Source organism: Centroberyx gerrardi, chromosome 17 (assembly GCF_048128805.1).
Source record: "Centroberyx gerrardi isolate f3 chromosome 17, fCenGer3.hap1.cur.20231027, whole genome shotgun sequence".
Lineage (NCBI taxonomy): Eukaryota > Metazoa > Chordata > Actinopteri > Beryciformes > Berycidae > Centroberyx > Centroberyx gerrardi.
In genome coordinates, this window is record NC_136013.1 from 15,072,568 (window position 1) to 15,100,364 (window position 27,797).

Here is a 27,797-nt window from a genome sequence, read left to right on the forward strand (position 1 = left end):
TCTCTAAATGTTTACCTTGCCTGAACAGCTCTCACAGAACATCCTGAGTACTCAATAGGAGAAGTTTCTCAGCAAGTCTGTGTATACTCTGTAGAGTAAATCTCCCACAGTGTAAACTCAAGGAACTTGCTAGAATTCAGAATTAAAGCTTTGCCAACAGGCTCTGTTCCACTGTTTCTACTATTTACAACATCCCATAAATTCTCACTGCATGTTGTAGCCTTCACTGAGTATCAAAGGCACTGCACAAAACCCTCGTCTCATCAGTGAGTGAGGCTCCCTGAAGACACAGATGAAATCGAGCAGAGAGAGAGGGAAAGAGAAGGGGAGGAGATTTAAATGGCCAGCATATGAAAAGGTAGTGAGGGGCAATTAGAGGCAAGTATGTCATTCTGCCGACCCAAGGCTCAGAGCACGACTGAAAATCGACCAGTGAAATTGTAGCTGCAACTTCAAATGCACTTTTTTGGGAAGATGGTGATTTCAAGATTTGGGACAGATTGGTACTGACTGCGTTTTTATTTGTTGCAAGCTCTCTGCACTGAATATGCTTTGTAAAACTACTCTTAACATTATTTCAGTCGGCAGGTATTAAATATTTTTTAGGCTGCGCGGTTATTTGATTTTTAATGTGACAGAAGACACTGCAATTTCATATAAAACTATTTTTTGCCAGTGCTATCTTATAGTCTATTTCGTCTCTGGGGCCTTATTCATTAGTTAGCACAGTCTACTTCATCAGGTTACACGGGGCGAGGGAGCTACGTGACGATACACTCATTCTCACCGTTACTGAAGAGGGGACGGATGATTGTTTCACTGCTCTGGAAGCTCCTTGTCAGCATCTTTTCTCCGAGTATTTTTGGACTTTTGTGGATTTTTGGCGTGGATCGGGAACCGCCACCCCGCTGCACCCGCAGACATCACGACATGAAACTGTGCTTTGTCATCCAGATTGCGGTGGCGCTTCAGCTGCAGCTCTCACCTGCCCAGGTAGGAAGTTATGTTACATTCAATTACACTCAGTATTACCCGAGGGGAGGGTTTTCTGTGGTTCCAGTGCAAAATAAAACGTGTCAGTGTCACATAATCACGAATTAAGATTTTAATGGTGTGGTTGTATTAGGTGTATTGATCTACTAGAAGCAAAACAGTGGACTAATACAGGAATACTAAACACTATTATTGGAACTTTTGTATCTAATCGCCTGTTATTAGTCTAGGAAGTGTCGCTCCGTATTCAGGTGGACTACATTCAGAAGGGTTGAGTCAGCAGATGCCTCTCAGACAGCTTTGATGTAATGGGCCAATGATAGCCCACTGTTGGCACCTTGATACATTTTTGGATGTGCGCCATCCTGCAGCCGGTTCATTCATTAGGTGGAACGTGACAAACTGCATCACTCTCCCTGTGGAAGAGATGATGCAAGCAGACTCACAGTTACATTTGGAGAAGCTTACTAAGCTTATAATTACAGCCACATCATACTTTAAGAGCCGGTCTCACAGACATGGATTAGGCCTAGATCTTCAGTGTAGATTTCCATTCAGACATCAATTTGTTTTCCATGTTAGTGAGACTTTCCTTAAATTAAGTTTCATCAGTAATTATTTGCTCATTGATATCAATGCGGGGTGCAATAAGTTCTGCAGGCTTGCAGCAATGTAGTAGATGTATCAGACCCTGGTAATTTAACAAGCTGCTTAGTCTGAGAGTCTTGGCAACGTGCCAGGCAAAATTGGCAAGAAAGTTTACAGTCCTGAATTCTCTACTTTTCATCTGCACCTGCAGCTTTGCTTTCCCCTCTTGTTTCTTCTCAGCATTTATCTCCATTTTCAATGAATACCAGGCAGTGTGAATAATGGTGATGATGATGATGATGATGATGATAGTGGTGATACTGGTGTGTGTGTGTGTGTGTGTGTGTGTGTGTGCGTGTGTGCGTGTGTGTGTGTGTGTGAGAGAAATGCTATTGAAACGTAATTTCAGGCCAGTCATATCACTGTCAGGCAACACTGGATTAGCACAAAGCCGGTCTGTTCTCTGTTGCCTGGCACTGCCTGTCTTTAGTCCTATATTGAAAATGTGCCAACAAGGAATAGGTCTGAGCTGAAACTGGAGTGAGGGCTCATTCAAAGGCTTGTGCCGTCCTGCAGAAACACTTGTAAGAGGATGTGCCACTGGACATTGGGACATGTGCCAAGTGCAGCTCCAGCATTAGAATCCATTCAGTCTCTGATTTCCTCCCGAGGTGGCAGAGGGCTGGCAGCTCCGTCTGACGCCTCTCATGTTTAATGCAAAACCAGGCCGCTCCTGCGTCCATTCACTGCCTTTGTCACACAGTTCATAGACTGACGCTGTCTACTGGACTGAATGGCACCGTAGTGATTTTCCCTTTGCAAGCCTGTCTCCTTTGTATATAAATATTAGACTCGGACACGCAGACAGCCAGGCTCTGAAGGATGGAGCAAGCTTCGTGTCTCACCAGATTCTCCATCCAGAGCCTTGGGAGTCAATGGGAGAGGGAGAGACGGCCACATCTCCACTAATCCTCATAATCAGCTCACGGCCCGCTTAGTCAAAACAGGAGTGACAAAATCCAGGACCCTCGACGTCTAGCAGGTTAAATGTCTCCCTGCTGCCCTGAAGACTGACGGCAAATGTAAACTGTGCGATTCTGAGATTCAACATCCTATCTCTCAAGTCATATGAACCAGTAGATGAGAATCTCAGCTTCTTACTTCTGAGAAAAAACATGTATCCATTCAAAAAGCACACTGGGATACCTTCCCATTTGTCAATATGAAAAATGGAAATGTATACTTCCACAGCATTCTTATTCTAATCCTTGAGTTGCTGTTAGAAGCTGAGGCAAGCTTAGCTATTTCTCTTTTCTGGATGTTTCTTTGAAATTCAGCCGTACTTCTCGGAGTTCTCACACATAAACTGAAGAAAGATCTATCCCATAGTTTTCCTGTGCTACCACTTCGGTTGTTCTCGATGTGCTCAGCATAAACAATTCACTCCCAGGGAACTCCTTCATCTCATTTTGAGAATCAGTGACTGAGAAAGTTAACTTGCAGCTGAACAAAACTAATATTTCACAGAATATTTCACAAATAAATATAAACAAAATATTTCACATTATAAGCAAACAAGCAACACTCACAATACTACAACCGCTCTTTTTTTATTCATTGTGAGAAATTTGTGACAGTTCAAGTCTTGAAGAGCGCTCCCAGTCATTTTAAGTATGAGACTGGGCTGGTTAGGTGTTGGCCCTGCCAGGACCCACAGCAAACCATTCTGCAGACCAGCCAAGCAGAATGGAAAAGCAAACATTAGTCATGTGGCTGGCAAGACTATACATAACTGTCTCTCTTTTGGTTTCTCAACCCTTTAATATGTGCTCCTAATTGATGATGATGATTTCCCATCACTGTACCAGCTGTAGCTGCCGACACCAGCTCTGTGTGGTTCATGCAGTTACTCACGTCCGCTGAGAGAAAGAGGGTAACCTCAACTGCCCAATAATCCTGCTTTACTACCAAGGATTTAAGGCATAGTTCAGGAATACCATTTTACAGCAGTTTGTCAGTGTCAGTTGTTTCCTCATAAGGGCTGTGTGTGTGTGTGTGTGTGTGTGTGTGTGTGTGTAAGAGAGAGATACATATTTTTACTACGTCATGGGGCCCAAATGTGTCCACAAAAATAGCTTTCACTTTGAAATAGAGGGCACTTGTAGTGACCATTTTCCAGACCTCCTTAGGAAAATGATTATTTTTTATGCTTGACAGCAGCGCAATAAATAGTTTAGAAGATACTCCTAGATATCTGCATTTGTGGTGTCGCACATGAAACTGACAGCTTTTGATGACAGTCAGCGATGGAATTAATTCCATCTTTTCGTTTGAATATGCTTAGAAACATGGGGTTTAGATCACTGTTTTTCAGCTGAAATCCTCTGTCGCTTAAATATGTTCTACTGACCCTTTAATGAAGTAAGGGATATGTTAAGTGTAGCCTAATATATCCTTCATATTGTTTGTTGGACTTCTTCACTGTAAGTGGGCTCAAGCTTGTTTTCAGGGCTATAGGGTTAGAATTAGTTAGACCTATAGTTAGCTCAAGCTAAGTAATAAAGGTAGTAATAAAGGTTGAGTAGAGAAAACCAATTCCAATTCTGCATCAGAACTGGAACTGATAAAAGTATACTGTACCACAATCGACAGGCATCAGTACACCGCAGAATGCTCCGTTCCTGCAGGAGAACATCATTGCTACATTCTGTGATTTGTCAGCAAACAGAATCAAAATTGGAACTGATGCAATCCAAGCAATACTGAATCCTGACTGTGGTGCACGTTCATGTGTGCAGTGTGCGTGTATGTACAGTAGTAATTTATTTTCTCGAAACAGTCCCAGTCTCATATGGCTCTTCATAGAGGGTGGAAGCACCTGGGTTTCCCTTTGGAACAATGGTGGCCCGTCTCACGGCCTCGCGCTCACCCTGTCACCAAGGCTGTCCGACGGAGCATGGGCCATATTTGCCATCCACCGGTTATGTTGCTCACATTCCTTGACACTTTATTTCCATCCTCCTGTTCAGCGTATTATTAGCACTTCCTGCGCATATATATATGTGTGTTTGTGTGTGTGTGTGTGTGTGTGCGTGTGTAAAATGGCAATTGCAGCACTATCTCAGTATTAGTGCTTGCATCCTGCCTGCACTGCACTCTAAAAAAATCAAAGAGCTTTGCCAAAGACTGCTCCAGTGCCTGTTGCCTCCTGCCCATTTGACAACTTTCCACACCTTCTAACAAAACCACTGGAATGCTGTACATACCTTGGTTCCATTGTCTCAGTGATAATGTCACTTGAACATGCAGTTGAAATCTTTCCATGGACACAGTAAAACCTGACAGACATTAGTCACATAGGAAGCAATGCCACAAGTGTTGGAAGTGTGGATGGTTGTACAAATCAGAATTCAGCTGAAGGACGTTCCACATTGTCTCCATTATATAGAAAAATCTGTGAAAACCGAGCATTTAAAGCCGCTATATATGAGATTATGAGACTGTTAAATATATAAATAAATCTAAATTCCCTTGTATGAACTCCTTCTTCTTACCTACCTCTTTTGACTGTTTGACTGTGAGTGTTATGACTTTAAAAAAGTCTCTATCCTAACATTTCAGAGGTGATGTATGTTCCTAGTGGAGGAAAGCTCTCTTCTTCTGCTCGTATCTGTGTGTGAGGAGATGACTTTGTACAGGTGTTTCCTTTACATCATCACTAGCAGCAAAACAATACTTGAGTCTGACCATCTGTCTCACACAGAGCCAGTCACCCCGAGCAGAACCAGTACAGAGACTAGGAGCTATTTATGTACCGAAAACAAGGATGTGATCGCAAAGCAGATCTAGTCAGGCCATAAAGTAACAGTTAACACCTGATACTCTGTGTGTGCGTATGTGTGTGTGGGTGTGTGTGTGTGCATATGGAGGTTGGGAGAGGGTTGCACTAGTGTGTATGTTTTTACTATGTTTATTTTAAAGGAAAAATCCACCTTAAAAGACTTGGACTTGGTGTATTTTTGTTATTCCTGCAGATATCTAGCCAAGCGTAGACAACTTGACGTCACATCAAGATATTTCCAGCGCAGCTACAATGGAGTTTAATAGGAGAAATGTTTTCAGATATCTACATCAACAGTAAACATCAGGTTTTGGTGTCAGTCAGTCAGAGAATTCCATTGTGCAAGATGAAGAGATATCAATTTCCACTCTGATAGTAGCTTCAGTAGACCACAGTGCAATGCAGCCACAAGACATGTTGCTTTTTGAGTAAGGGGTGCAGCTCTTGCTTTTTCTCAACTGGAAAAACTCTCGCCCTCTTCCTGTTACTAATCGCTATTGATCTCTCCACCTACACATGTAGCCCATAGCTGAATGCAACAAGTTCACACCCTTTCTCTGGGGGTTGTCAAAATGAACTGAAGTAGAAGTAGATGAGGCAGGTTGAGGGAAAGTGGATACACCAAAAAAGTTCAACACATCACAAAATAACTCCTGGAATGTATTGAACATCACAAACTAATGATATGTAACAGTGAGCCAAAGTTTCTCCCCCTCTCTCCGTGTCTCTCTTATATACATGCACACCTTTCCAATTCAGATGCAACAATTATGCGTGCATGCGAGGCGACGCAGCGGCAGTGAGCTGCTGACTGATACGGCTGTTGTTTGCGTTGTCGTGGTACGTCTCTTTAGTTGTAATGTCGCGGCCCAGGGGAGAGGCACAATCGCAATCAGGAAATATGGATTTCTCCTTCCTCCTACGGGGGAGGAGCGGCGGCGCTCGGGGCAGCCGTCTACTCAGCAAGCTTTAATCTCCCATCTGGATGTAATTTACTGTGGTTTACACAGGGAGAACAGCGTTTACTGTAATAGGGACCACAATTACCACCGGTCAGCCTTATCTGAGGACCTGTGTCGTGTGTGTGTATGTTTGTGCATGGCGTGCACGTTTTGTACAATGGCTGTGTGCATGTGTGTGAGTGTGTGTGTGTGTGTGTGTGTGTGTCAGGCGGGAGGGGGGGCATCCGTACATGCATTAATGGATTCTATTGAGGAAATGACCTTTATCTAAAACAGCATTTATATGGACCTTTACCTCTGCTCTGTCACTTTGCCCCTTGTGCCCCATAAAGCAGCATTTTCATCAAAGTTTTTGATTCAGTAAGTCTTGAGACGTTCATTATGTGAAAATTTTATCACAAATACTCTTCTACTAGAATGTGGTTGCTTGCATGTAAGCAGACTCACTGCAGGATATAATCATTTGTATCTTAAAGACACTGGACTTTTAAACCTTCGTCTCCTGAAATTTTGAGTTTCCTCAAAGTTACTCATCACACATTTGAGAGACACACAGTATGGTTTAAGGTTACTGCGCCATACAGTTCCTAAACCATACAGTAACACAGCTGTTTGTGTCCATTTTTTAATCTGTAGAATCATTCTGGCTTTAAAAGGCTCCTTTCACCCGAATCCTTTGACAAAATGCCTCAGATTGCTACGGCACATTTAGCGTATTATGCTGTGTTGAAGTGTGTTGCTGTTTTGGGAGCGCTCTGTGATCACAAGCCCTGACCTGACCACCAGAGAGTCCCAGCTGGAGACTGTCAGACCTATAATGGCACTGCTGTCACTGTAGGTTCACCCCACCTCGTGTATACAAAACACAAACCTGGCCTTCTTTTGTAGCCGTGAGCCGTTGAGAATAGATACAGTGACCTCCAAGCTCTTCGGGAAGAGCATGAGAATTGATGTCACGGTCACGGTTTTGTTGATCTGGATTCTCGAGAAAGGGATGGGTGAGTAAGAGAAGTGGGGCAGGGAGGTAATTCTGTTTCTCACTCATCTATCTGTCTCGGTGCTTGTATTCACTTGTTCCGCTGTAGCGCTCAGTGCTGTGTGGTCTCGTGTTTGGAGTCAGTCTCAAGCTTCAGTAGGAGACCAAAAACATGACACAGTTCCCCTGGCCCGTATGCTTTCAGGGGGTTGGAGGGGCAGGTGCTTCACTGGCCTGGATTGGGGGATGGGGGCGGGATGGTCGTTAGCTGTTTTTTCCGAACCTCCCCCTCCCCGCTGACCTGCATCTCATATCTACAGACTGTTCATTCACATTGTCACCCTCACAGATTAAGGTTGAGTTTCACATTAAACTGTTACGGATAGCAGTGTAAATAAACAGATAGAAGTACCTTGAATACAACAAGTGAAAGTGTATTAATGCTACATATAAGCCCACAAACCTTTCAGATTCTCTGTTATTGGGTGGTGAAACAAAGTATGACTCACCCTCACTGTCACGGTTTTGCAATCCAAACGGGAAGAGAAACACAGATGACCTGACCCAGTTCTGTGTCATCCTCCAGCCCATTCACCCGGGAGAAGAAGTTGTCCTGTCTATTTAGGCTGAATTGGCAAAGTGTCCTCTGTGCATCTGATACTCCACACTGACTGCGGCACTTTCTATCATCACTTAGACTTCTTCACACTGTGTCTGTAGAGTGTGGAGCCTGGCTGGGATCCACGTCTTTATGATTATTGCACTCTGAGTGGCTGTAGTACCTGCCATTACAGTCAGTGAAAAGGCCATTTGTTCCCCCCGAGCTTGACCCTCACTACTCAAAGCACAGAAATCCTTAATGGCCTTGTTTTTTTTCTTGGTCCCCATCATGTTTTATTTTTGCTCCCTAAACATGCTGCCCTTCCTCTGACAGATGGAGTTAAGCAAGGAGGTTAAAGATGACGCAGTTCAGCTGTGTGGGAGTGGAGAGTGAGGAGCCCTGGAGCCTCTGTGGAGTGACAGCAGGAGCCCAGGGACACAACAGGTCCTGTGGTCTGACCCAGGGAACCAGGGAACACACTCTTAACCAGCAGCTGGCAAACTTTCACTAGAGAGATCAGAAAAATAAGAGACTAGTTTTCAAAGTGAATGCTATATTTTCAGTCCTGCTGTGACTGATGTAGATGTTTTGATGTACGCTCACTAGCTCCCTCTGACCGGCCCTCACTCTGCAAAGCACTACTCTCTGCTCAAAGGGAGAGAGAGAGAGAGGGAGAGATACACTGTAAGCACAATGTCCCTGAGAACCAGATGTCAAGAGATGAAAACAACTACAGGATTAGGCATGGGAGCATGGCTATAATAGGCTGGGAGAGCACGAACCTCATTACATATCCAGCATGTTGATTAGCCAATGAGAATGGCTTCTCCACAGGAGGCCTCTGGCCCAACAATAAACCACTGACTGTCTTTTCCAATGGCCAGCTGTCCAGAACTGTGCTGAGTGTTCCTGGACCCCAGAAATTCATATTTACCATGTGTGAGTAGGTGTCCACCTGATAACCCCAATAACATACCCACTCTCACCCACCGCCTCCTTACTCTAGCACCCAATCTAGGTTTCTACATGGATACTCACCCAAAATTGCTAAGGGATAGTTACATCAGATCCTGTGTATTGGTAAAAAAAATAATAACATAGTGCCCTCAAGTAAATGTAGGCCATGTAGGATTGTGTTTTATCTGCATGTTTTATTATTTCCCTCACCAGCCACTTTTGATGTTAAACTGACCATTCAACTGGAAGAGGTTTTGTTTTAAATCAAGCCTGCAAAACTCCCAAATTGGAGGAAATGAAAGCACAGAGGAGATAATTTGTGCTATTCTTGTGACAAGCACAGTGTGTTTTTTTATTGCTGTTGTTTTTTGCTAGTATCAGAATGTATCATTTCAAATTATTTCAGGAAAATGTTGCAGATGTTGCATGTTCAAGTGAACATGATTATACACAGTGGACACAGAGTAGAGGTGTCCCATTATCAGCCAAGAGCAGAAGAATTTATAGTCAAGTCAAGTCAAGTTTATTTGTATAGCCCTTAATCACAGTCAGTCTCAAAGGCCTTCACAACGCCCACATTATGAAAACAATAAATGAAAATGACACCCCCTTCCCAACCTTAGACCCTGACTGAGGACAGGGAAAAACTCCCACACAAACCTCATTAGGAAGAAAAAAAACGGAAGAAACCTTGCGACTCAGAGAGGGATCCCTCTTCCAGGACTTATAGAGCAAGTGTCTAAACAATTTTTGACTTTAAAAGGTTCTTCTTGAACTGAGTCACCTCTTAGTCAGCCTGTCCCCACACACTCATACTGTATATGCACAAGGAGGACAGAGTAGCTACGTGAGGGTCCTCATGCAGCCTTGCTAATCTGCCAGCGTTTGGGGGCAGCTCACTACAGGAGGTGCCAAGAGGCTGCCTTGTCTTGTCCAGGCTTAACCCTGAACCTGGGTCAGAAGATCCCCCCCACCTCACCACATACTGAAAGGCAACTGAGACCGGAGCCAAAAAACCCTTGTGATGCGGAGCAGCCTCTCCCTAAAGCGCATGAAAGCCCATAGACAAAAAGAAAGAAGCAAATCATATGCCAATTAACACTGGAAAGGGATTTATTTTATGACCCTGGCATTGCTAGAGAGGATAAAAAAAAGATGAATCAATGCCCCGCGGAGTGGGAAATGACTTTTAACAATAACTGTAAACTGAACTCTGACTTTATCAAGCTGTGCATGAAGAATATTCTGGTAGCGGAGCTCACTGTGTCCTGTGGTGCTCTTGTACAGTCGACACAGTTCAGTGAATGCCTGCCTATAGAATAGCGCTGCTGTCACAGGAACAGCTGTACATTTTGGCCAGTTTGAAAAGGGGAGATGCCTGAGCAGTTCCTGTAGCACAGGGAGGATCGAGCCTCAAGTAGTTGACTGGCAGCTCTTGTGTATCTACTGATATGAAGCTCTGTCATGTGTCCTGCTGCAGAAGAGAACGATCCATTCCTGTGACCCGAACACACAGACCTGCCTGCCACTAATACCGCTGACAAATACAGGAAACTGTCAGACGTTTAAGAGGAACCTCTGACGTGTGTGTGTGTGTGTGTGTGTATGCATCATCATCAAAGCGGGACATTCCACTTCAGTCACATTATTTAGAAAAAAAAAATGGCAAACTGCAGCCCTGTACTGACAGATACTGTCCTCACCCTCAAACTAATTTTGGTCCATAACAGGAAGAGGAGGCATTTCAGATGGTGTAAAAAGCAACACGTATAACTTTAGCACAACTGAAATTTCCTCCTGTGTGTGTCTGCTATTATATAACAACTTTTGGACCAACTTTCCCAGCCGATCGCACCATCAACGCGTACACAGCCAGTGTTACGGTATAGATCTCTGCAGGTATCGTCACTGAAACTGGCCGTGAAACGTAACACCAGCGATGATGACAGAGTGCGGAAGCAGGTTGTTTGCTGCCTGTCCAGCGCTTCTGCTGGAGGGTATTTTATCAAATGGAGATTTCCCTTCCTGAGATGGAGTCACCCAGAGGTTTTGTGTTTTCCCAGGCGAATGAGAAACGCACTCTGTTTATCATGGGATGATGGGAAAAAATCAGGACAGAGGGGGAAACCACCAATGGGAAAATAAATAGAGAGCTGAATCTTACACCACAGGAAACAGGTTTTGAACCTAAACAGTTGGGCACATAGAGGAATGTGATCTATATAAGAGACAGGATCTGGTGCGCGTCAAAGAGACTTTTCCACAGTAGGGAGGGGAAAAAATGGTGCGTGTTCGCTCTCTTCATCTCACCGTAATGAGGTTTCACTGCTGGCTGATGCTGTCTTTATGAAAATGGGGCTTTGATTATCATATTCGACACCTGTGTTATTAAGTACAGCTTGTTAGGTTTGGTAAGGTGTGGGCATACCTCTTACCTCTGCCTACCTTTTTATTTATTTTGCCCTTATCTATGTATCAGTCTCATCCATTAAAGTGTGGAGTCTCATCTAACAAGAACTTGTAAAAGGTTTTACACTATCCATCACCTTAATGTATTGTCACAGCACAAGTGAAGGAATGATCAATGATTTTGTAACCCGTTTTTTTGTTGTTGTTGTTGTTTTGCAGAGCATACCATTGTCAAGCATAAACAACATAACTGAAGGTAAGAATTTCTGCTTCTTCTCCCTGCATCCATCCATCCATCTATCTATCTATCTATCTATCTATCTATCTATCTATCTATCTATCTATCGGTGTTGGGGAAGCTACTTTGAAAGTATAGTTTTACAACAAAGCTACCCTCTGGCAAACTAAAGTTAAGTTACTTTAAAAAGCTATTTTGTCGAACTACATCTGCAGTTTCATATAGTACCAAATCACATAAATAAAATGCAAAGAATGTTTATAAAGCCCCAAAAAGCTGTAAATGATGAAAATTTTGAATTTAGCTGAGCTACCACTAAGCTATTGCAAAATGTTATTACTTTCATTAAATGCAGTAAAACTACTTTCTAACACTGCTATCTGTTTATCTGTGAAAGTGAATCGATGCCAGCCCCTCTAAAAGCTTGGCTTGTCTTAACTTGTGAATTGAAATCAATTCATTCATTGTCTTTATGAGTCAGTCAATTATTTAGATGTGAATTTAGAGAGTAACAGGGCATGTGTGGACAAGCGGGGATTATGAAGTCAGGGTAGGTTTTGCAAGAGCCTTTAGCAGGGAGAGCGCTGGGCTGATGGATGAGCTCAGGACTTCACATCCTGCTCTCTTACCTTCTCCCCACTCATCCCCTTCCTCTCCCCACTTCACTATAAATCAGTGCCTCTACAAGATAACTATATTAAGAGCGTTAAAGACTTTCAACACTTGCAGCCAGAGAGGACTGAGAGGGCATGCAGCAGAGAGAAGGCCAGGCAAGCTGCTGACAGAGAATCAGGGAGTAGTAAGTTCCTGGACTGGCCTGCTGCGCTGTACGACAACATTACGCTGCGTGGCCGTCTCTTCCCGCTGTAGATCCCTCCTCAGCTCTCTCCTCCCAGCCTGTCTGCTCTTATAAACAGCTGTTGTGGTGTCAGGCTCCACTGTGTGACCCCGGGGTCGCTGCAGTCCCAGAGGTGCCTGCGGGGCAGTTCGGCCAGGTTCTGCTCATGGCCATGTTTCCAACGTTTGTTTTCTCTTCCCTCTCTGTTTGTTCGGCCGTAGTCGGCCCTGTTCCACCCCCCGCAGACGACTAGACTGGGACACTTTCACACATATACTCCCACAGGAAAGCATGCATTATACAAACATTTTTACTTCAAAATGAAAACAGGATACGCACCGGCATATCGCAAGAGGTTTCATGTGTGTATGGGCATGTTATGAGCATGCTATTGTTGGATTATTGAGGGTATTATTCATGTTATGATTGCATGACAATGTCTTTGGCTGTGCAGCAGAAACTTGGACGGTACAAGCAAGTTGCACAAGTTCAGTACAAGTAGCATGGTGTTCCAGCAGTTCCAATTAACCTTTATAGACAAGTACACACATGAGGTGGTTGGAAAAAAGTGAATTGCTCTCTATACAGTAAGATAGAATGACAGATGATAGGTGACAGGTGATATTCTGTAAATAACATCAGTAATAATAGTGCTCTTATGCAAATGTATGCATCTTATCATGTGAAATACAAGGTGGTTGGTTTGTAACTGTCCTGCGACCCACAACCACGATTCCATGCCGATTCCAGTCTCCTCCTTTCACCCACAGTGTTGATGTTCCAAGATGTGTGGGGTCGGAGCTTCTGCCGGACCATCGAGAAGCTGGTGGAGGTGGTGCAGGAGTATCCTGCGGAGGTGGAGCACATCTACAGCCCCTCCTGCGTGCCGCTGGTACGATGTGCAGGCTGCTGTGGGGACGAGAAGCTGGAGTGCCATCCCACCCAGACCTCAAACGTCACCATGCAGGTAAGACAAAAGGCATGGGTCCAACGATCTTTTTTCTTCTTTTCTCAATTTTTTTTGCGTCACATTTGGTAACTGCTCTGTTTTGTCCCTCAGCTGTTGAAAATCAGGCCAGCAGAGCGGGGTCAAGAATATGTTGAGATGACGTTTGTGGAGCATCAGACATGTGAATGTAGGTAAGAAAACACTTCATGCTTATGGCCTGTTATAATATATTCATAAATATGCAAATACTTAGGATGATTGTATGATATTGAATGATATTGCAATGGGTGATTTTTTTTTCATCTATTGTAATATTTCATCCTCAGAATCAGGAAACCCATTGTGAAAGTTGAACGGTAAGAACATGAATCTGATTGTTATAATGTTCGTTTTGAAGCCGTTGAAAGTAATAAGGATAATAACTTATTGTCCATTGTGTTCGTCCTGTAGGAAAAGACAAAGAGGAAGAGGAAAGAAGAGAAAGGAGAGACAAAAAGTGAAAGACTGTGACAGGTGATGGCACTATATAGCAGACATATCCCCTCCAACTGTTAATCAGCAGTGTTAGAGATGCTCATCTGCCATTGTTCTTGCTTGTGTCCCTCAGGTGCCAGATCCCTCGCAGGTAACTGCGGTGGCAGCCCTGCCCCTGTTGCAACATGGCTCACTATTTATTTCCAGCCCAGTGACAGCATCAAGAGTCTCCTTAGCTCACCTATCAATACTGTGTCTGTCTGCAGCGAGAGACTCAAACAGCTGGGTTGTTCTGGTGACAGGCCCTCCTGCTGACGGGGAGAGCGCTTTTAACCACAAGGTTCAACAGTTAGTGCCTTTTGACTGGTGGAAACAGTTCTGTTACACACCTGACACGACGGACGTCCCTGGGAGCCGGTGCAATTGAGGACCAAACAGACTGAAAATAATATTGATGCCTTCTCTTTTATAGCAGTTATTATCAGCTGTTGTTTTTTTCCCGTTTCTTTGGTATTTAAAACTGGTTACTCTTGATTAAAATGTATATTTATTGATACAGGTAAATATTCTTTGGACCAGCAACCTGGAGCAAGTTTGTCAAACTTGATCCAAGACCAATAAGACATGACAACATAGCACAGGGCGAACTGAGTAGGCAGTTGCTCTGTAAATGCAATAATAGAATGTCTCCCTCTAGTGTTTTTGGAAACAGTGTTCAAAATGATTTTATGCTGAACTATTTTGTTCTGTTTTTTCTATTTTATTTGTTTCAGTGGAAATCAGGGCCACTTGTTTCCCATATCTGCTTATTGACATCTTTTACCTATCAGTTATGAAAGTAACTACCCCATAATTGCTTGTTCAATATGGATCCACCTCCTCCCACACACCACGGGACAGGAGATAATTTTGAACAATTTTATCATCTACAAGTTCTGACCTAAACCAAGATCAATATTTATCAGAGAAGGAGAAGTTTATCAACTTAAGATATGTCCAAAGAAGTTTGTGTGTATAAATAAATAACTGTGAGCAGTTAATAAAAAAGATATATCAAATTGTCAAATATCCAATTGTCAACGTTCCTCAGAGAAATTGTATCTCTTTCACTCTCTCGCTCTTCTTTTGTTGGATAGCAGCATACCTGGATGTTGTGTGTACTTCAAGGCCTAAGTGCCGAAACGGTCTGCTACACTGCTGCAGAACTTAGGAGGTTTTACTGAAAGACAAAGAAAACTAGTGTCAAGCCAGACAGAATAAAATGGTCAAAGTTTTCTAAGTTAATATTATGATCATCCACCTTAATATGACCCACGTTTTTAGTGTAATCCAAAGAAGGCTGCCAAAGTGAAAATAGAGAATATATTTAAGGAGGGATCTGTAATAAATAAAAATATATTTTTTCCCAAAATGTGTTAGTGGAGATATTATATTGGGATGCGGACCACACCTGTCCCTGTGTCCGGCCGGATAGGTGTTCGCCGGACGCCGCGCGAATCTAATCCTTTGAAAGCTCAAACAAAGACTGCACAGTTTCCCTAGCAACCGCTGGTGCTCAGTCACGCCGACCCAAAGAGTGTTTTAGTATATGTTTTAGCGTTTTAGTGTTTTTTAGCCCTCAACGCTGTCTTAAAGGAGCCGCGCCACGGCTAACTTAATAACTTAGTAACTTCCCCAAAGTGCAGACAGATGACCACTAATATTCAGCTGCTATTTATAAAGCTCCTGCCAGACAAATATTAAGGCACTGAGGACAAAAGAAACTCATGTCTCCAAATCTATGTCTTCCAAAAAGTTTATCATGCTGCCAAACCACCATGTGTGCATCCCGGACAAGTTAGGCTACTGAGGAAATCCCCTGCAAAAAATGTAGCCTATGGAAAACATATCTTATTACCATAATCAAGCTCCTAACACATTCCTTTGTCTTTCAGATGAGTTAGGCCTATAAAACTCCTCTCAGACAACTCTGTAACTAGCAGACAATCAAAAACTATATAAATCTCACATACCTTTTTGTCCTCCAGAAAGCCCCACCTGGATAACTCTATGGGTAGCACATATACAGTATATATATGTATATATATATAGCTTCCATATTAGCCTGTCCAGCACAAGTTAATTAAGTTGTTTCCCAATAAATTTTACTTGTTCCAGATGAGTTAGGCTACATGTTAAAATTGTCATGGACAAAGTGACTGACGTCACAAGAAAGCAAGGACAGAGGATGGATAAAGATCCCTGAAGTTTACTTGCCCACTGAGGATGCATTGAAGGGTGATTTGGCTGAGAAGAATGAATGGAAAGCCCCAGGATTGACAGCACATCACATCCAAACAGTCCAGAGCTGGTTGAAACAGCTTGGAAAATGAACAGTTGATCACAAGTGAAGTCAAGCACATTTCAAAATGTAAAGATGCTTCTCTGTGTATTGTAATATAAAAATCTTGCCTAACGAAGCTTTAAAAAATCACCATATGGGGAGACATTAGAAGAAATGAAATTATTGCAACTATTCTTGTAGAAAACATTACTGACTTCATAATTCCACATACAAGATGGGCCATTGGTCATATTGACTTGTGGGTGGAAGTTCAGGTTGTTCTGCAGCCCTCCTTTGCACTATTGGCTGGATTTCCACATTGGCTCCAAAATCCAAGGTCAGGTTTGGCCCTTGACTTTTACGCACCTAATTGGCGCTTTAAATAAGGAAGACAAGTATATCTATCTGTAGTCCTACACTGTTACGCAAACCAATTATGCTATTTATACAAAGACTTTGCAATCATTCAAAGACTGTGCATTTCTAAAGAAGCAGAGTGTTAGGATACTTTCACGGGGAGGAGTTAGCAAGTTACCCATAGTGCCGCCGCTCGTCTGTAAGACAGCGTTGAGGGTTAGTTTAATACATCCATGGTTAAACTGCGTCACGCCGTAAAGTGCGAAACAAGGCGTAGATCAGTGTCGACTGTACATAGAGGAAAACTACCATCAGCTTGGATGCTACTGTAGACGGGTATTTGTTTTTCTAAGCCGACAACGTCTTGGTAAGGATCTCACAAAACCACGAATCTAAATAGCTAATTAGCTCATCGGTTCAGCTTCGTGGTGAGCTGGTTTGTCAAGCTAACGATAGTGAGCTAACGTTACAGCCCAGGGGCAGTAACGTTAAGCAGTAACGTTACTGCAGTATTGTGCTTATTCATAAAATATCCAGACAGTCGTGCATGTGTCAAAATGCAAATGTTTGTTTGGTGCAACAGCCAAGTTGGAGAAATCAGTCAACGTTGGGTAATTAGCAGCAAGTTCATCACTAACAGTCGTGTTTACTGATGTTAACGTTAGCTAACGTTAGTTCTAACTTGCTAGTGTAAACTAACGTTACAGCACAGCCTGGTCAATCCACTGCTCAGTCCAGACTCCCAGTTAATGATGTGTATCGTTTGCTGTGACAACTCGGTGTGTTTCACTTTGACCGATGTTGAGAAATAGTCTGAAGGATCCAGACTCAAGTCCAGGCTGGGTGGGCCCCAGTAGACCAGTGTCAAGCCTAGAATTAAAAATAAATAAATAAATAAACGGACTTCCGATCACAGCCTTCAAAATAAAGTTTTTTGACTATAAAGTACAAAAGAGATCATACAGGATGTAGGCTATTTAAGGAGGAATGAAAACACAATTGCTTTTGTTTTTTGTTGTTTTTTTTCAAAATCTCCTTTTCACTACATTTATGAAAAGCCATGTAGGCTCATGCAACATGCCATGCCAAACCTATACTGTCAACTTGGAAGGCTGTCTATTATCTTAGAAAATTCAGTTTTCATCTGTTTCAGTGCGTGTTCACATTGTTCTTAAAGGCCATATAATGGGAGCAGTTACTGGATTCATATTATTTTGTTTGTACACTGTATTGCATCACTTTGTTGATTAGTTATTCAAGACATGCTTTTGTGAAGAAGGGCTAAATAAATAAACCTGACTTGACTTCGGTCCAAGCTGTCACTCATATGCCCTGTGCTTATCATACATACAGGTCTGCTTAAACCTTAACCTTTTTCTGTGTTCCAGTTGCTCCTAAAGGCTGTATAATGGGAGTTCCAGTGCCTGGGGTTAATCACAATTCTCAAAATTAGCTTAGTAAGTCCTAGACATGGGATACTCAATTTTTAAGTCCCATATTGGCCCCTCTGCACAAGAGCTATGTACAAAAATACACTTTGTAAGTCTCAGCCAGCAGACTGCTAGACTTTTAAAGAATCGGACCTCCTGAGCTTGCAGGTAAAGACCTCTTCAGCCATATCCAGTTATTCAGTTGCCATTTTGACCTTGGCTTTAGTTTCTACTTAATCAATGTTTTCTCAAATTTGCACATGGAAAGAGGTCTGGATTTAGTTGGTAACGTCCCCAGTGATTGTTAAAAGCTGCTGCCTGCACACTGATGAATTCTCCAGTCCATTACTTTCTCCAAACACAATCATGTGATCACGTTTGTTGCCTGTGCACCTACACTTCGAAGGAGGACTGGTCAAAGAGATGGCACTTTGACATACTCCCAGCAGAACGAACGGATCCCCAGTCACTAAATTGGCTAAGACAGATGGAAACTGAAGAAATTGCTCTTTTTGGACAAATTAAATAATAAAGTATAAATAATGGGCAAGTAACTTAATTACAGGAAGGAGAACAAGTCAGTATGGACTGTATCTCTTGACTTCTTCAATGCATTTGCAATCCTTACTGGGTGCTGCTGACCAGTCTGGTCTTGTTGTTGCCATGGTAGATTGTGATCAAATCCAAGACTCAGCAGTGCACCAGGCAAAACACATTGAACAGTGCCATGGCCTCGCTAGTCTTTGCTCTTGCAAAATTCAGACTAACATCAGCCAGCTAACTATCTGAGTTAGCCAGTGAGCTAACAAGCCTCTGTTCTCCATTTTACCAGAACAGACAAGCATGAGCAGCTTCAGTAAGCCAGAGGGACACAGGAGACCACCGTTCACCAGGGCAACACACCTTGGAATATCCAAGCCTGAACTGGAGAGAGATTCAGGCTTCTCAGGTTTGTCTCAGTTACATTGCTACTACTATGCACCGACAAGTTTTGTGTTTCTGCCAGGACTGGCTTTTTGAGAGACTCACTTGGTAATGGTGCCAACGTGGTGGGTTTTGTGCACTGTTTTAAGGTTAAGGTTAAAAAGACTCAAGTGGGCAGCCTAATATGTTAATAGATAGGGACGACCCTTATCAAATCCAGAGATCTAGGTCACCTTTTCCAAGTAGGCTATCTTCTTTTTTGCCTCCTGGATTTGCTGTATGAGGGCTGACCTGGTTTTAGGTCTGGGTAACGCACCCCCTTTATCAGATTGATGGTTTCCATTTACAAAAGCCCTAGAGATTGTTACCTCTGGCACTGCTTTCATAGTTCTAATGTTCTGGTTGGGGTATTGTACATAACAGAAAACAAAATCTGTTCCTTTCAAACTTGATGAGAGCTATGTGCTTGTCTTCCCCTCCTCAGATGCCAGCTCTGAGTATCTGAGTGCAGTTGATCTGACTGACTCTGAGGATGCAGGTAGGAGTGTGTCTATAGTGGGCCAGGACCAGACCAGTCCCCAGGTGGCCATGATGGGAGGCTCCTACGCTGGCCTGTCTCCTATGATCATCATGAACAACTTTGTCTTAAAGCAGGTAAAGTACAGCACCATATGTCTGCCTCTGCCTTGCACTGTCTGGCTCACAGCTGCTGGAGGGTGCTAGACTGCCTCGTTAACCCTTGGCTAATTTGCTTGTGTGTTATCGTTGTGGTTGCTAACAGCAGACGGGGCTCGGCCGCAGCGCTTTTTTTCCTCATTTACTAGAGATAATGGACTAGCTGGTACAGTTAACCTACCTGCCGACATTCCCACTTTTCGTGTTTCTTCCTTAGATCAATCTCTTCTCTCGCTGTGCTCCCTTGTTGACATTTCTCTTATTAATCTCATTTCATAGAACCTCTCGTTGATAGCAAAAGTGTCTCGGTACTAGTGGTTTGCCTGGTGACTCAGTTAATATGATGGACATGCTGCTCAGTAAATGATACTTTTGCTAATCTGTGTCTGTTCAAGTCTCCCTAGACTTAGAATGTACATGTGTAAAGCCTTTGTGTAGGTTGTAGTTTGATTTAGTTATATTTAATGGATTATACCTGCATTGTCTCACTTTGTTTTGTCTGTTTGCTCCATTTGTATATGCTGCATTTATTAATTATTAAGAGAGATAGAATTTGATATTAGAGATTGTATCAGGTGTTATATTCTATAGCATAGATTATAGTAAGATAATGAAGGCATTTTCGTTTTCCTAGCCAAACCCCCTGACTCCAGCAGAAAAACAGTGGGGCTTTCCTTCACCCTTGGAAATGATGCCTCAGTCCCAGGTGGTCCTTCTCCAGCCCATGGTATCAAATGGCAACAGCAGCTCCCCGAAGACTGGCTCTGAAAATCACAGACAATCAAAAAACTACCTGCCCATCCTCAAGTCATATCCCAGAATCGCCCCCCACCCTGGGGAGGCACCCACTAAGAGGCAGGGATCTTCTCGGGCGAGGGGCAGTTCAGCGTCAGGGTATGACCAGCGGCACCGGAGGCATCACCACGGCCACCGGCTCTACAGCCCCCCCAGCCCCCAGCCCGCACCGCAGACACCCATCAAGCCTGTCTCCAACTTTGAAGCGGGGAGCAACCAGGCGCCGGCAGCTGACTGTCAGGAGCCGCTCCTGCTGCAGCTCAGCGACAAGCCTCCCTCCCTGGTGACAGAGACCGGCTCTCTGCCCTCCTACCATCATGAATTTGGATCGGTGCTAGACAGCAACCATGCCGACAAATACGAGGACGTCCTCTCTACGGACGGCGACAAACTGAAACGTTTCAGCAACACCTATAACATTCTTAACAAGTCCGGCTTGCTGGGGATCACCTTGCGCACGAAGCAGCTGATCAAGGAGAACCGGCGCACCCAAGGCCAGCTGCAGCAGCTCCGGGAGCAGACGGCTCTGCTGATGGAGGCTCTGAGCAGCGGAGACCCCCAGCTCTGGACTAAGCTCCAGCTCGCCCTGCAGGACTCGGACAAGGAGCAATGGGGGATAAAGCCTCAGAGCCTCCTGGCGTAATATACCGGTGGACTAAGCCAGCGGTTCTCAACCTGGGGGTCCGGGCCTGCCCAGAGGGTCACGAGATGTTTTCATTGGGGCAGAAGATGATGTATGGAACATATTTCTAGTAGAACAATATATTATCATATCTCAAATCTTTGCAATAACAGCTTTCTTTTTGTGAAATAGTGAACCCTATACTGCATCTAGGCTTCTAACAATTAATCAAGTGAAATTGCCTAAAATGAAATGAAATATATGTCATTAGTTAGTGTCACAGTTCACCATCCTGTGCTTGCATGCTCCTGTCTGGGGGTTGTGAGGAGGAATCTCCTTATTTTTACAGGTCATGGGGGCCAAAAACATACAACATAACTGCTGGCTACAATCAAGCTCAAGCACATCCACTGTTAACTGGGGGATTTAAGAAGCATGCTTACATTTCAAACCCTTGCCTATAATGATTTTTTCTTGCCTCTGCTATTTCAAAATAGCAACAGCACTTGTAATAGGGCTATGGCTTCTATGTTGACCTGCTAGTTAACGCATGCCTTACAGCACATGCAAGGACAGGTGGGGTCTATTCCTCACCTGTACACGTCTTGAATCTGATTGCTGTAGAGAAAATGTAAGCATAATTATTATTTTTGGACCAAATTGAAACCTCAGTGTAATCGACACATGTGGCCTATGTTTCAATTTGCTCATTATTGAGATGCATTGAGATGCAAATTCATACCCATTTTACTGTTTTACTGCTTTTTTAGGATGGTAAACGATACTCTCTATGAATGAAGCAGATGCATGTTTTCATTAAGGAGATGTCTGATAGAGTGTAACCTCAGGCTTCTTCATAAAAGAAGAAACCTCAGTTGTATAGCTCATTATGATTCAGAGTTAAACCATAACATTGCTTTTATGTTTTTGCTGTTGGTGTCAGTATTATTTATTTGTAATAATCTATCTGGCCAAGACTAATGCTATGTGAATAATATAACGACATTGAGTACTTTATGACTATGAGTCTAATTGACTGACAAAGCTGGCTCCATATCAAAAGACAACTTTAAAACCTTAAAATTGTGAAATCTAAAATTGTAGCTAGTGAAGTGCTGTAATCATATAGTTGTCCTGACTTAAGATCCTTGCTGGCATGTTCATTCCTGCTGCATTTTAAAGCTTAATGTGACGCAGTTTTAATTGAAACGAATGAGGCAGAGAAATGCCAACTAATAGTTGCTTTCTGTTTTGTGTTACAAACTTTTGCACTTTAGCAACAAGATTGCTGTTACCATTTTTAGAGCAATGTGAGGTCTTACATCTCTAAATGAGCATTGCTTTTCTGTCTTGATAGAACACAAATTTGCTATGAACGTTTATCCAGTTGCCTGTGCCTTTTGAACATGTCCATATTTATGTTTCATATCAGTGCTTGGTCTACTGTAAACTAACGTTTAGAGAACTGCAAAGGTTTCTCTTTATTTCTTTGAGTGCTAAATGTGGAAAAAACTTGAAAGGACTTTAAAGTCTCCAAAGAAGTGTGCTATTTTCCTGTGAAATTAGAAAATGTTAATGGCCCTGGCTTGGTAATACATCCACTACTGCTACAGCTATGGTAGAAATAACAGTGTGAAGACATTGTCTGTAGTGGCACTGAAGTATAAAATGGATGCTGGGTTAATGCTAAATAAATTCATAAACGCTTCACTTTTAAATGTTAGGTTTAACTCTAGGTTAACAATTCTATGCCTCATTTAGCTACTATACAATGTACTGGCACAATATTTTATAGTCAAGTGTAAAATTGCTAAGTTATCAAATCAGACTTGGTTCCAAGAGGGCAAAAAAGAAGGTAACAGAAAGAAGATGATTTGAATTGTTTGTGGATTGCTTTCCAGAGATCAGTGCTTTTCCTGTTGTGGTGAAGTGCCCTCTTTGTACTTTTTCTTTTTTTAGCAGGTCACTTTGATTAATAATTAATTGTCATAAAACTACATTTTGTTCAAAAACATTTTTCTGTCCTTCCATTTGTTTCACTTTACTAACTCAGTATGTGTAATCTCTACAGATAAAGAACAACTGCTTGTGTGATTTGAATACTTTTATTGGTATAACAGGAATAGACAAAATAGTTCTAAAAAGTAAAGTTCTATTTAGAATTGAATTCCAGGAATATACAGACACTGATATCCCTTATAAAACTTCTTTGACAGGATGTGAAAGATGTCATAACTGTAGCTGTAGCATAACAGTGGAAAGTCCTTACAATTACTGCAGGCCCCTATCATTAGCGATGTAGTGAATATCTCATCTTTGGGGTCGTCTGTAAGCATGAAAGACATGATTTTATGGCACATCATGGTTAATACCCTGGATAGTCCCACACCACTCTTTGTAGGGGAGATGCAGTGTGTCATCTTTATATTTTCCCCGCCCATTCCTGTAAAGCAGCATATTACAGTGTATTTCCTTCATTCATAACTTCTTGAAACTGTCTGAGTCACATTCTTTAGAAAATGTATCAGACTCCATATGTAACAGCTTATTGTTAAAACAAGTGTCCCTGTTTATCAATACAGTTGTCAAGCCTGGCAGTTTGTGCTGTGGATCAATATACAGTTTAGTATTCCTTGTCTGCTAGCCCTTGGTGTCAAAGTCAAATATTGTTATGAGAACTACCACAATTTCCCTGAATGTCTGATATTGTAGCATCCTACTTGGAAGTGTGGAAGTATAACATATTTTGACTGAAAATCGCAGAGCGCTGCATGGAACATGGCACAGGTGTTAAAATCACTAGCAAGCATGTAGTACAAAAATGCAAAGTTGTGAACACATGCACTTACGGCCATCTTTACATGTTGTAGTAGTGCATGTAAAACTGTTGCATGTCCAAAATGACCAACTTATTACTCTTCTTAAAATTGCCTTGTAAAGCTACTTAAAACATACACATAGATTATGTTGTCAAAAAACTAATTTCACATTGCTTATATGGCTCCTGTCCTTTAAGGAATGTGTTCTAATACTTCTAACAATTTCACAGACTATTTTAGAGATCGTAAAGCATTCATTTCCTATTCAAACCATTCACCACATGGCTCCCAACGAAACATTTCTTACAGCTTGCATGTGTGAACTATTAGGAGCTGTTGCTAGGAAATCTGGGCATCAATCAGTCATGTTTGTGTGCAGCCACGTCTTCACAGCACGTCTCCACCGTCTGCACAGGCAGAACGAGCCCCAGGGCCCAGCGGGTTCCAAAAACATCCCTAAGGTTGGTTCTCCATGGGCTGCGGTTCTCCACCAGCTGCCCCCGCTGCAGCTGACACCAGGTCTGCCCCCGGGCCACCAGCAGCACCTGCTGGCAGCAGAAGCCCGCGCACACCAGGCCGATGCCCAGCCACACATACAGCATCAGCACCAGGAACAGCTGCAGGCCTGAGATGACGCCTGGCGGGGAGGAATTGAGAAAGCATTCTGATTAGGGGGGTGTTCATTCTTCAGCAGGTGCCCTTTACGTTCCTTTATCAGCTTGATTTGTATTTAAAAAAGTGTGAAACAACTCACCCATGAAGAAGTAACCGGTGGAGAGGGGAAGAAGAGTCAGGAAGGTGAGTGGGTTCTCAAAGGAGATGGAATATTCCACTGTCAGAAAGGCCACACCGAGAACCAGGGAGTACAAACAAGTGCATGATGTGTAGATGCAGAACATGATGAAGTAACGCATGTTTTTGTTGCCGATGCAGTTCCCTGTGAAAAAGCAGTGGTGATCCCTCTTGAGAATGACCTTCTTGCAGAGTTTGCAGAAGTGACGGCCATTCAGGAGGTAGTGGGCGTCCACTTTGTCCGGACAGTCCGGCGAACACACCGGGATCACAGCCTCATTTGCGCTTTCAGCAGGATATTTGATAGTCATTAAGTAATTTCCCAGTGCGTTGAGCATCATGAAGAGGAAAACAGTTGTGTGAAGCACTATAGACCCCGTCAGTGATATGTCTGGGCTTGGGAATATTGTTGGGATGAAGAAGCCGAAGTGCAAAATGAAGGTGACTGCTGTAGCGACGAAAAAGTATGCAGGTGCTACAGCATTGAGAAGTCTCAGCTTCAACATCCTGGTAAACATACCTGTGTGAGAGTGAAGACACAGTCAGTCAAAAGCAAGCACAGTTGGTCTCTATTAGGGCAGATGGATGCTGTGGTTCCTGTTATCATGAGCTGAATTGACAACTGATAAAGACTGAGATGAGTGATTACTTCAACAGCTCAAATGAAACTAATCAGATTAGAGGGTATAAGCCTTCCAAGGATTGGATTTGGATATAGGATTTGGTTCAGGCCGATTTAAGTGAAGCATCTTGCTGAAATTTAAAGCTGGCCCCTATTAGAGAAGATAGACTTCTTGTGATCTGTGTTCCTTCTTTAAAGAAAATGTAAGTTTGCAGCCTAAAAAATAAGGAGCATTGCAGTGGAATGCAGTGACTCCCAAAGACTCCCAGGGGTCCTTGAGGGAATTCCAGAGGGTCAATGAAGAATAGTTTAATTTTATTATCATTTCATTCATTTGATGATAAGACAATGAGACAATGATATAGAGATGTTTATTTTGATCAGAGGTTTCACTTTCCCCACTGTGATATACAGTATAAACAGCTGTCCAGTTCTATATCAAATCATATCAAACAGAAATCCTCTCAGATGGGGGTGCTACAGACAAAAACCTCTAAAATGAGGTGTCCGTGGCCTATTTTGTATCTATTTGTTGGCCTTGACATGAACACGTCTGGGAACCCCTACTGTAAATCAATGCATGACAGAAATCATAAACGACACCCTTTACCAAAGACTATTGCAGTTTGTTCTCCGCCGTGTTTTCTCTTTTCCTCAGCCAAGACATGAGACAGATGTGCCAGTTGTTGGCCTAAATGACCTGATTTCCGTGACGACGCAATTAAATCATCATCATCTTCAACATCACCGTCATCATGCACAAGCTGCCTACCTGCCGATATCGATCGGTGAGGGAGCTGTCCTTTCAGCACCACGAAGCCTGGGATCTCCGCTTATGAGACTCATTCAAACAAGGAAAGCGTCTCGATAAGCTGTCGATGTCTTTCTTTCACTGTAAGGGTGTCTGCTGTTTTCTCTACCGCCGCCTGTTGGTCTGGATGCGTCTGTTTTCTTCCTTTTTGGTTATTACAGACATCAATTTTGTTTCGTGTCGAGGCGTCATAGCCAGGATTGTAGTGGAGGGAAAATCCGCCTAATTTGGTTTACTGTGTGTGAGTTTTGGGGAAAAACAGCATGAATTAATTGTGTTTCTGTAAATAGAGCCTGATTTTTGTTTATGCTGGTGGATGTTTGCCTTATGATGATCACCAACAGTTTATCCTCCTTTATATTTACCACTACATCACCGCTTGGGGTTAACTCTTCATCTTTAGAGACAATGGTTTAGATTTGCTTGTTACTTTTATTCTTCAAGTCGTTTAAAATACATAAATAAATACAATAAAATAAGCCTATAGGCTAATGAAAGCCAGTCATAGTGACTTTGGTTTTGGACAGTGCAAGAAAGTCAACTTTCCAGTAGGTGGCAATGCATCCTCAATAATTTTACCTCTCAATTTGAGTGCTGTCAGATTGGTGATATGGACTGACTTGATTTTTCTTTTTTATTCCACAACGAGCGCACTACATTCACACTTTACTTACCTTGTGCGGTGTCATAGCCTGAACCACTCAGCACTGGCACCTCTTAGCATGTTGGCTTATAAAACACAGGAATTATTTCATCAGAAAAAAAAAAAAATGCACCTTTCACTGAGTTACCTGATCAAAATATTATATATGCCTGTAATCAATTCGCATATCGTAAAATTAGAATCCAAATGAAGATCTTGGGGTTAAAACAAGTTCGACGCTCCCTTAGCCAACCTTTCAGGCAGGTGTTTAATTGTCAGACGGCCCCTGAGTAGGTGGGAGTTTCTCTTGTTTCTTGGTGTTGAAGAAAAAAAAAAATAGCAGCATCCCCATCATCAGACGCCAGCGACCAGGGAGCTTTGTGAGGTGAGCAATGTGAAATTTCAACTCATGCGTCCGTATGGTGTAATGTAAACGCGGGTTGGGGATTTATTGCGTTATTTTGTGGCGCAATCGGTTTCATCAAGTTCCAGAGCTGGAGGGAGGTGGGTGTATCGGCTGCTGTGAGTGCTGCAGCAAACGGCGCAGATGGGAAACAAAATCCCAAATCCTCTCATGGAAAGAGAATCACATTTCTCTCAATTATAAAGATTTACTTCTACAGCTGAGGACGTCTCAGACTGAAATCAGGAGGTGGCAGCCTCGGTTTGACTCGTTCAAAAGCTTCCTGTATCATGTTATTGTATTGTTATTTGTCGGTTAATGAGGATGATGATAGTGTTGGCAACGTGTCAGACTTTTACATCCAGACCAAAATACACCCCTCTTCCTCGCGAGCACACCTATTGTTCCTCATGCCCCCCAGTGTGTGGTGGTCTAATGTTTACAGGTTTCCCTTACAGCAATATGGGGTTCCCGTTTGCCAGATAAAGAATGTGTAATCAACCAGTCTTTCCGCAGCATTTTTTACTATATCTGTGGTCATGCTGCCACGTCTCTACTGTCTCTACTGTCTGCTGCCTGGGCTCTAGTGGATTCACTCAGACACAAAGCCTTATTGGTCAAGTGAGCAAGTAGTTTGACCTGTTGAATCTCTGCTGATCCTGCTGCACATCCAATTAAACTTTGTCTAATTGCTCTGTTGCTTTCTGCATGTTATTGAAAACTACAAAAATCCTAAGGCAAGGTTTAAATACTTA

The 27,797-nt window shown here is 42.8% G+C and overlaps 3 protein-coding genes across 5 annotated transcripts; 2 read left to right on the forward strand and 1 right to left on the reverse strand.

The window, feature by feature from the left end:
- Positions 1–410: 410 nt before the first annotated feature.
- Positions 411–15,028, forward strand: pgfb (placental growth factor b). Of its 3 annotated transcripts, none has more exons than XR_011785491.2 (7): positions 411–993; positions 11,547–11,583; positions 13,174–13,370; positions 13,464–13,539; positions 13,679–13,708; positions 13,803–13,865; positions 13,960–15,028. XR_011785491.2 is itself a non-coding variant. In XM_071924218.2 (7 exons), the coding sequence occupies exons 1-7, from the start codon at positions 808–810 to the stop codon at positions 13,979–13,981; spliced, it is 615 nt and encodes a 204-aa protein (XP_071780319.1). In that variant the 5' UTR covers positions 411–807; the 3' UTR covers positions 13,982–15,024. The 3 variants fall into 3 exon arrangements, 2 of the variants coding, with proteins under 2 accessions (XP_071780319.1, XP_071780320.1); XM_071924218.2 differs by having other exon boundaries at positions 13,464–13,543; positions 13,960–15,024; XM_071924219.2 differs by lacking the exon at positions 411–993 and adding an exon at positions 10,762–10,817 and having other exon boundaries at positions 13,464–13,543; positions 13,960–15,024.
- A 1,757-nt stretch (positions 15,029–16,785) lies between these two features.
- Positions 16,786–23,046, forward strand: cipca (CLOCK-interacting pacemaker a). The gene is made up of 4 exons (XM_071924217.2): positions 16,786–16,873; positions 18,769–18,885; positions 19,345–19,514; positions 20,170–23,046. Exons 2-4 carry the CDS (start codon positions 18,780–18,782, stop codon positions 20,971–20,973), a joined length of 1,080 nt encoding a protein of 359 aa, XP_071780318.2. The 5' UTR covers positions 16,786–16,873; positions 18,769–18,779; the 3' UTR covers positions 20,974–23,046.
- A 1,084-nt stretch (positions 23,047–24,130) lies between these two features.
- On the reverse strand, positions 24,131–25,081 carry zdhhc22 (zDHHC palmitoyltransferase 22). Its single transcript, XM_071924233.1, has 2 exons — positions 24,526–25,081; positions 24,131–24,408 (listed from the first exon to the last, which is right to left on the reverse strand). Exons 1-2 carry the CDS (start codon positions 25,079–25,081, stop codon positions 24,131–24,133), a joined length of 834 nt encoding a protein of 277 aa, XP_071780334.1.
- Positions 25,082–27,797: the final 2,716 nt, after the last annotated feature.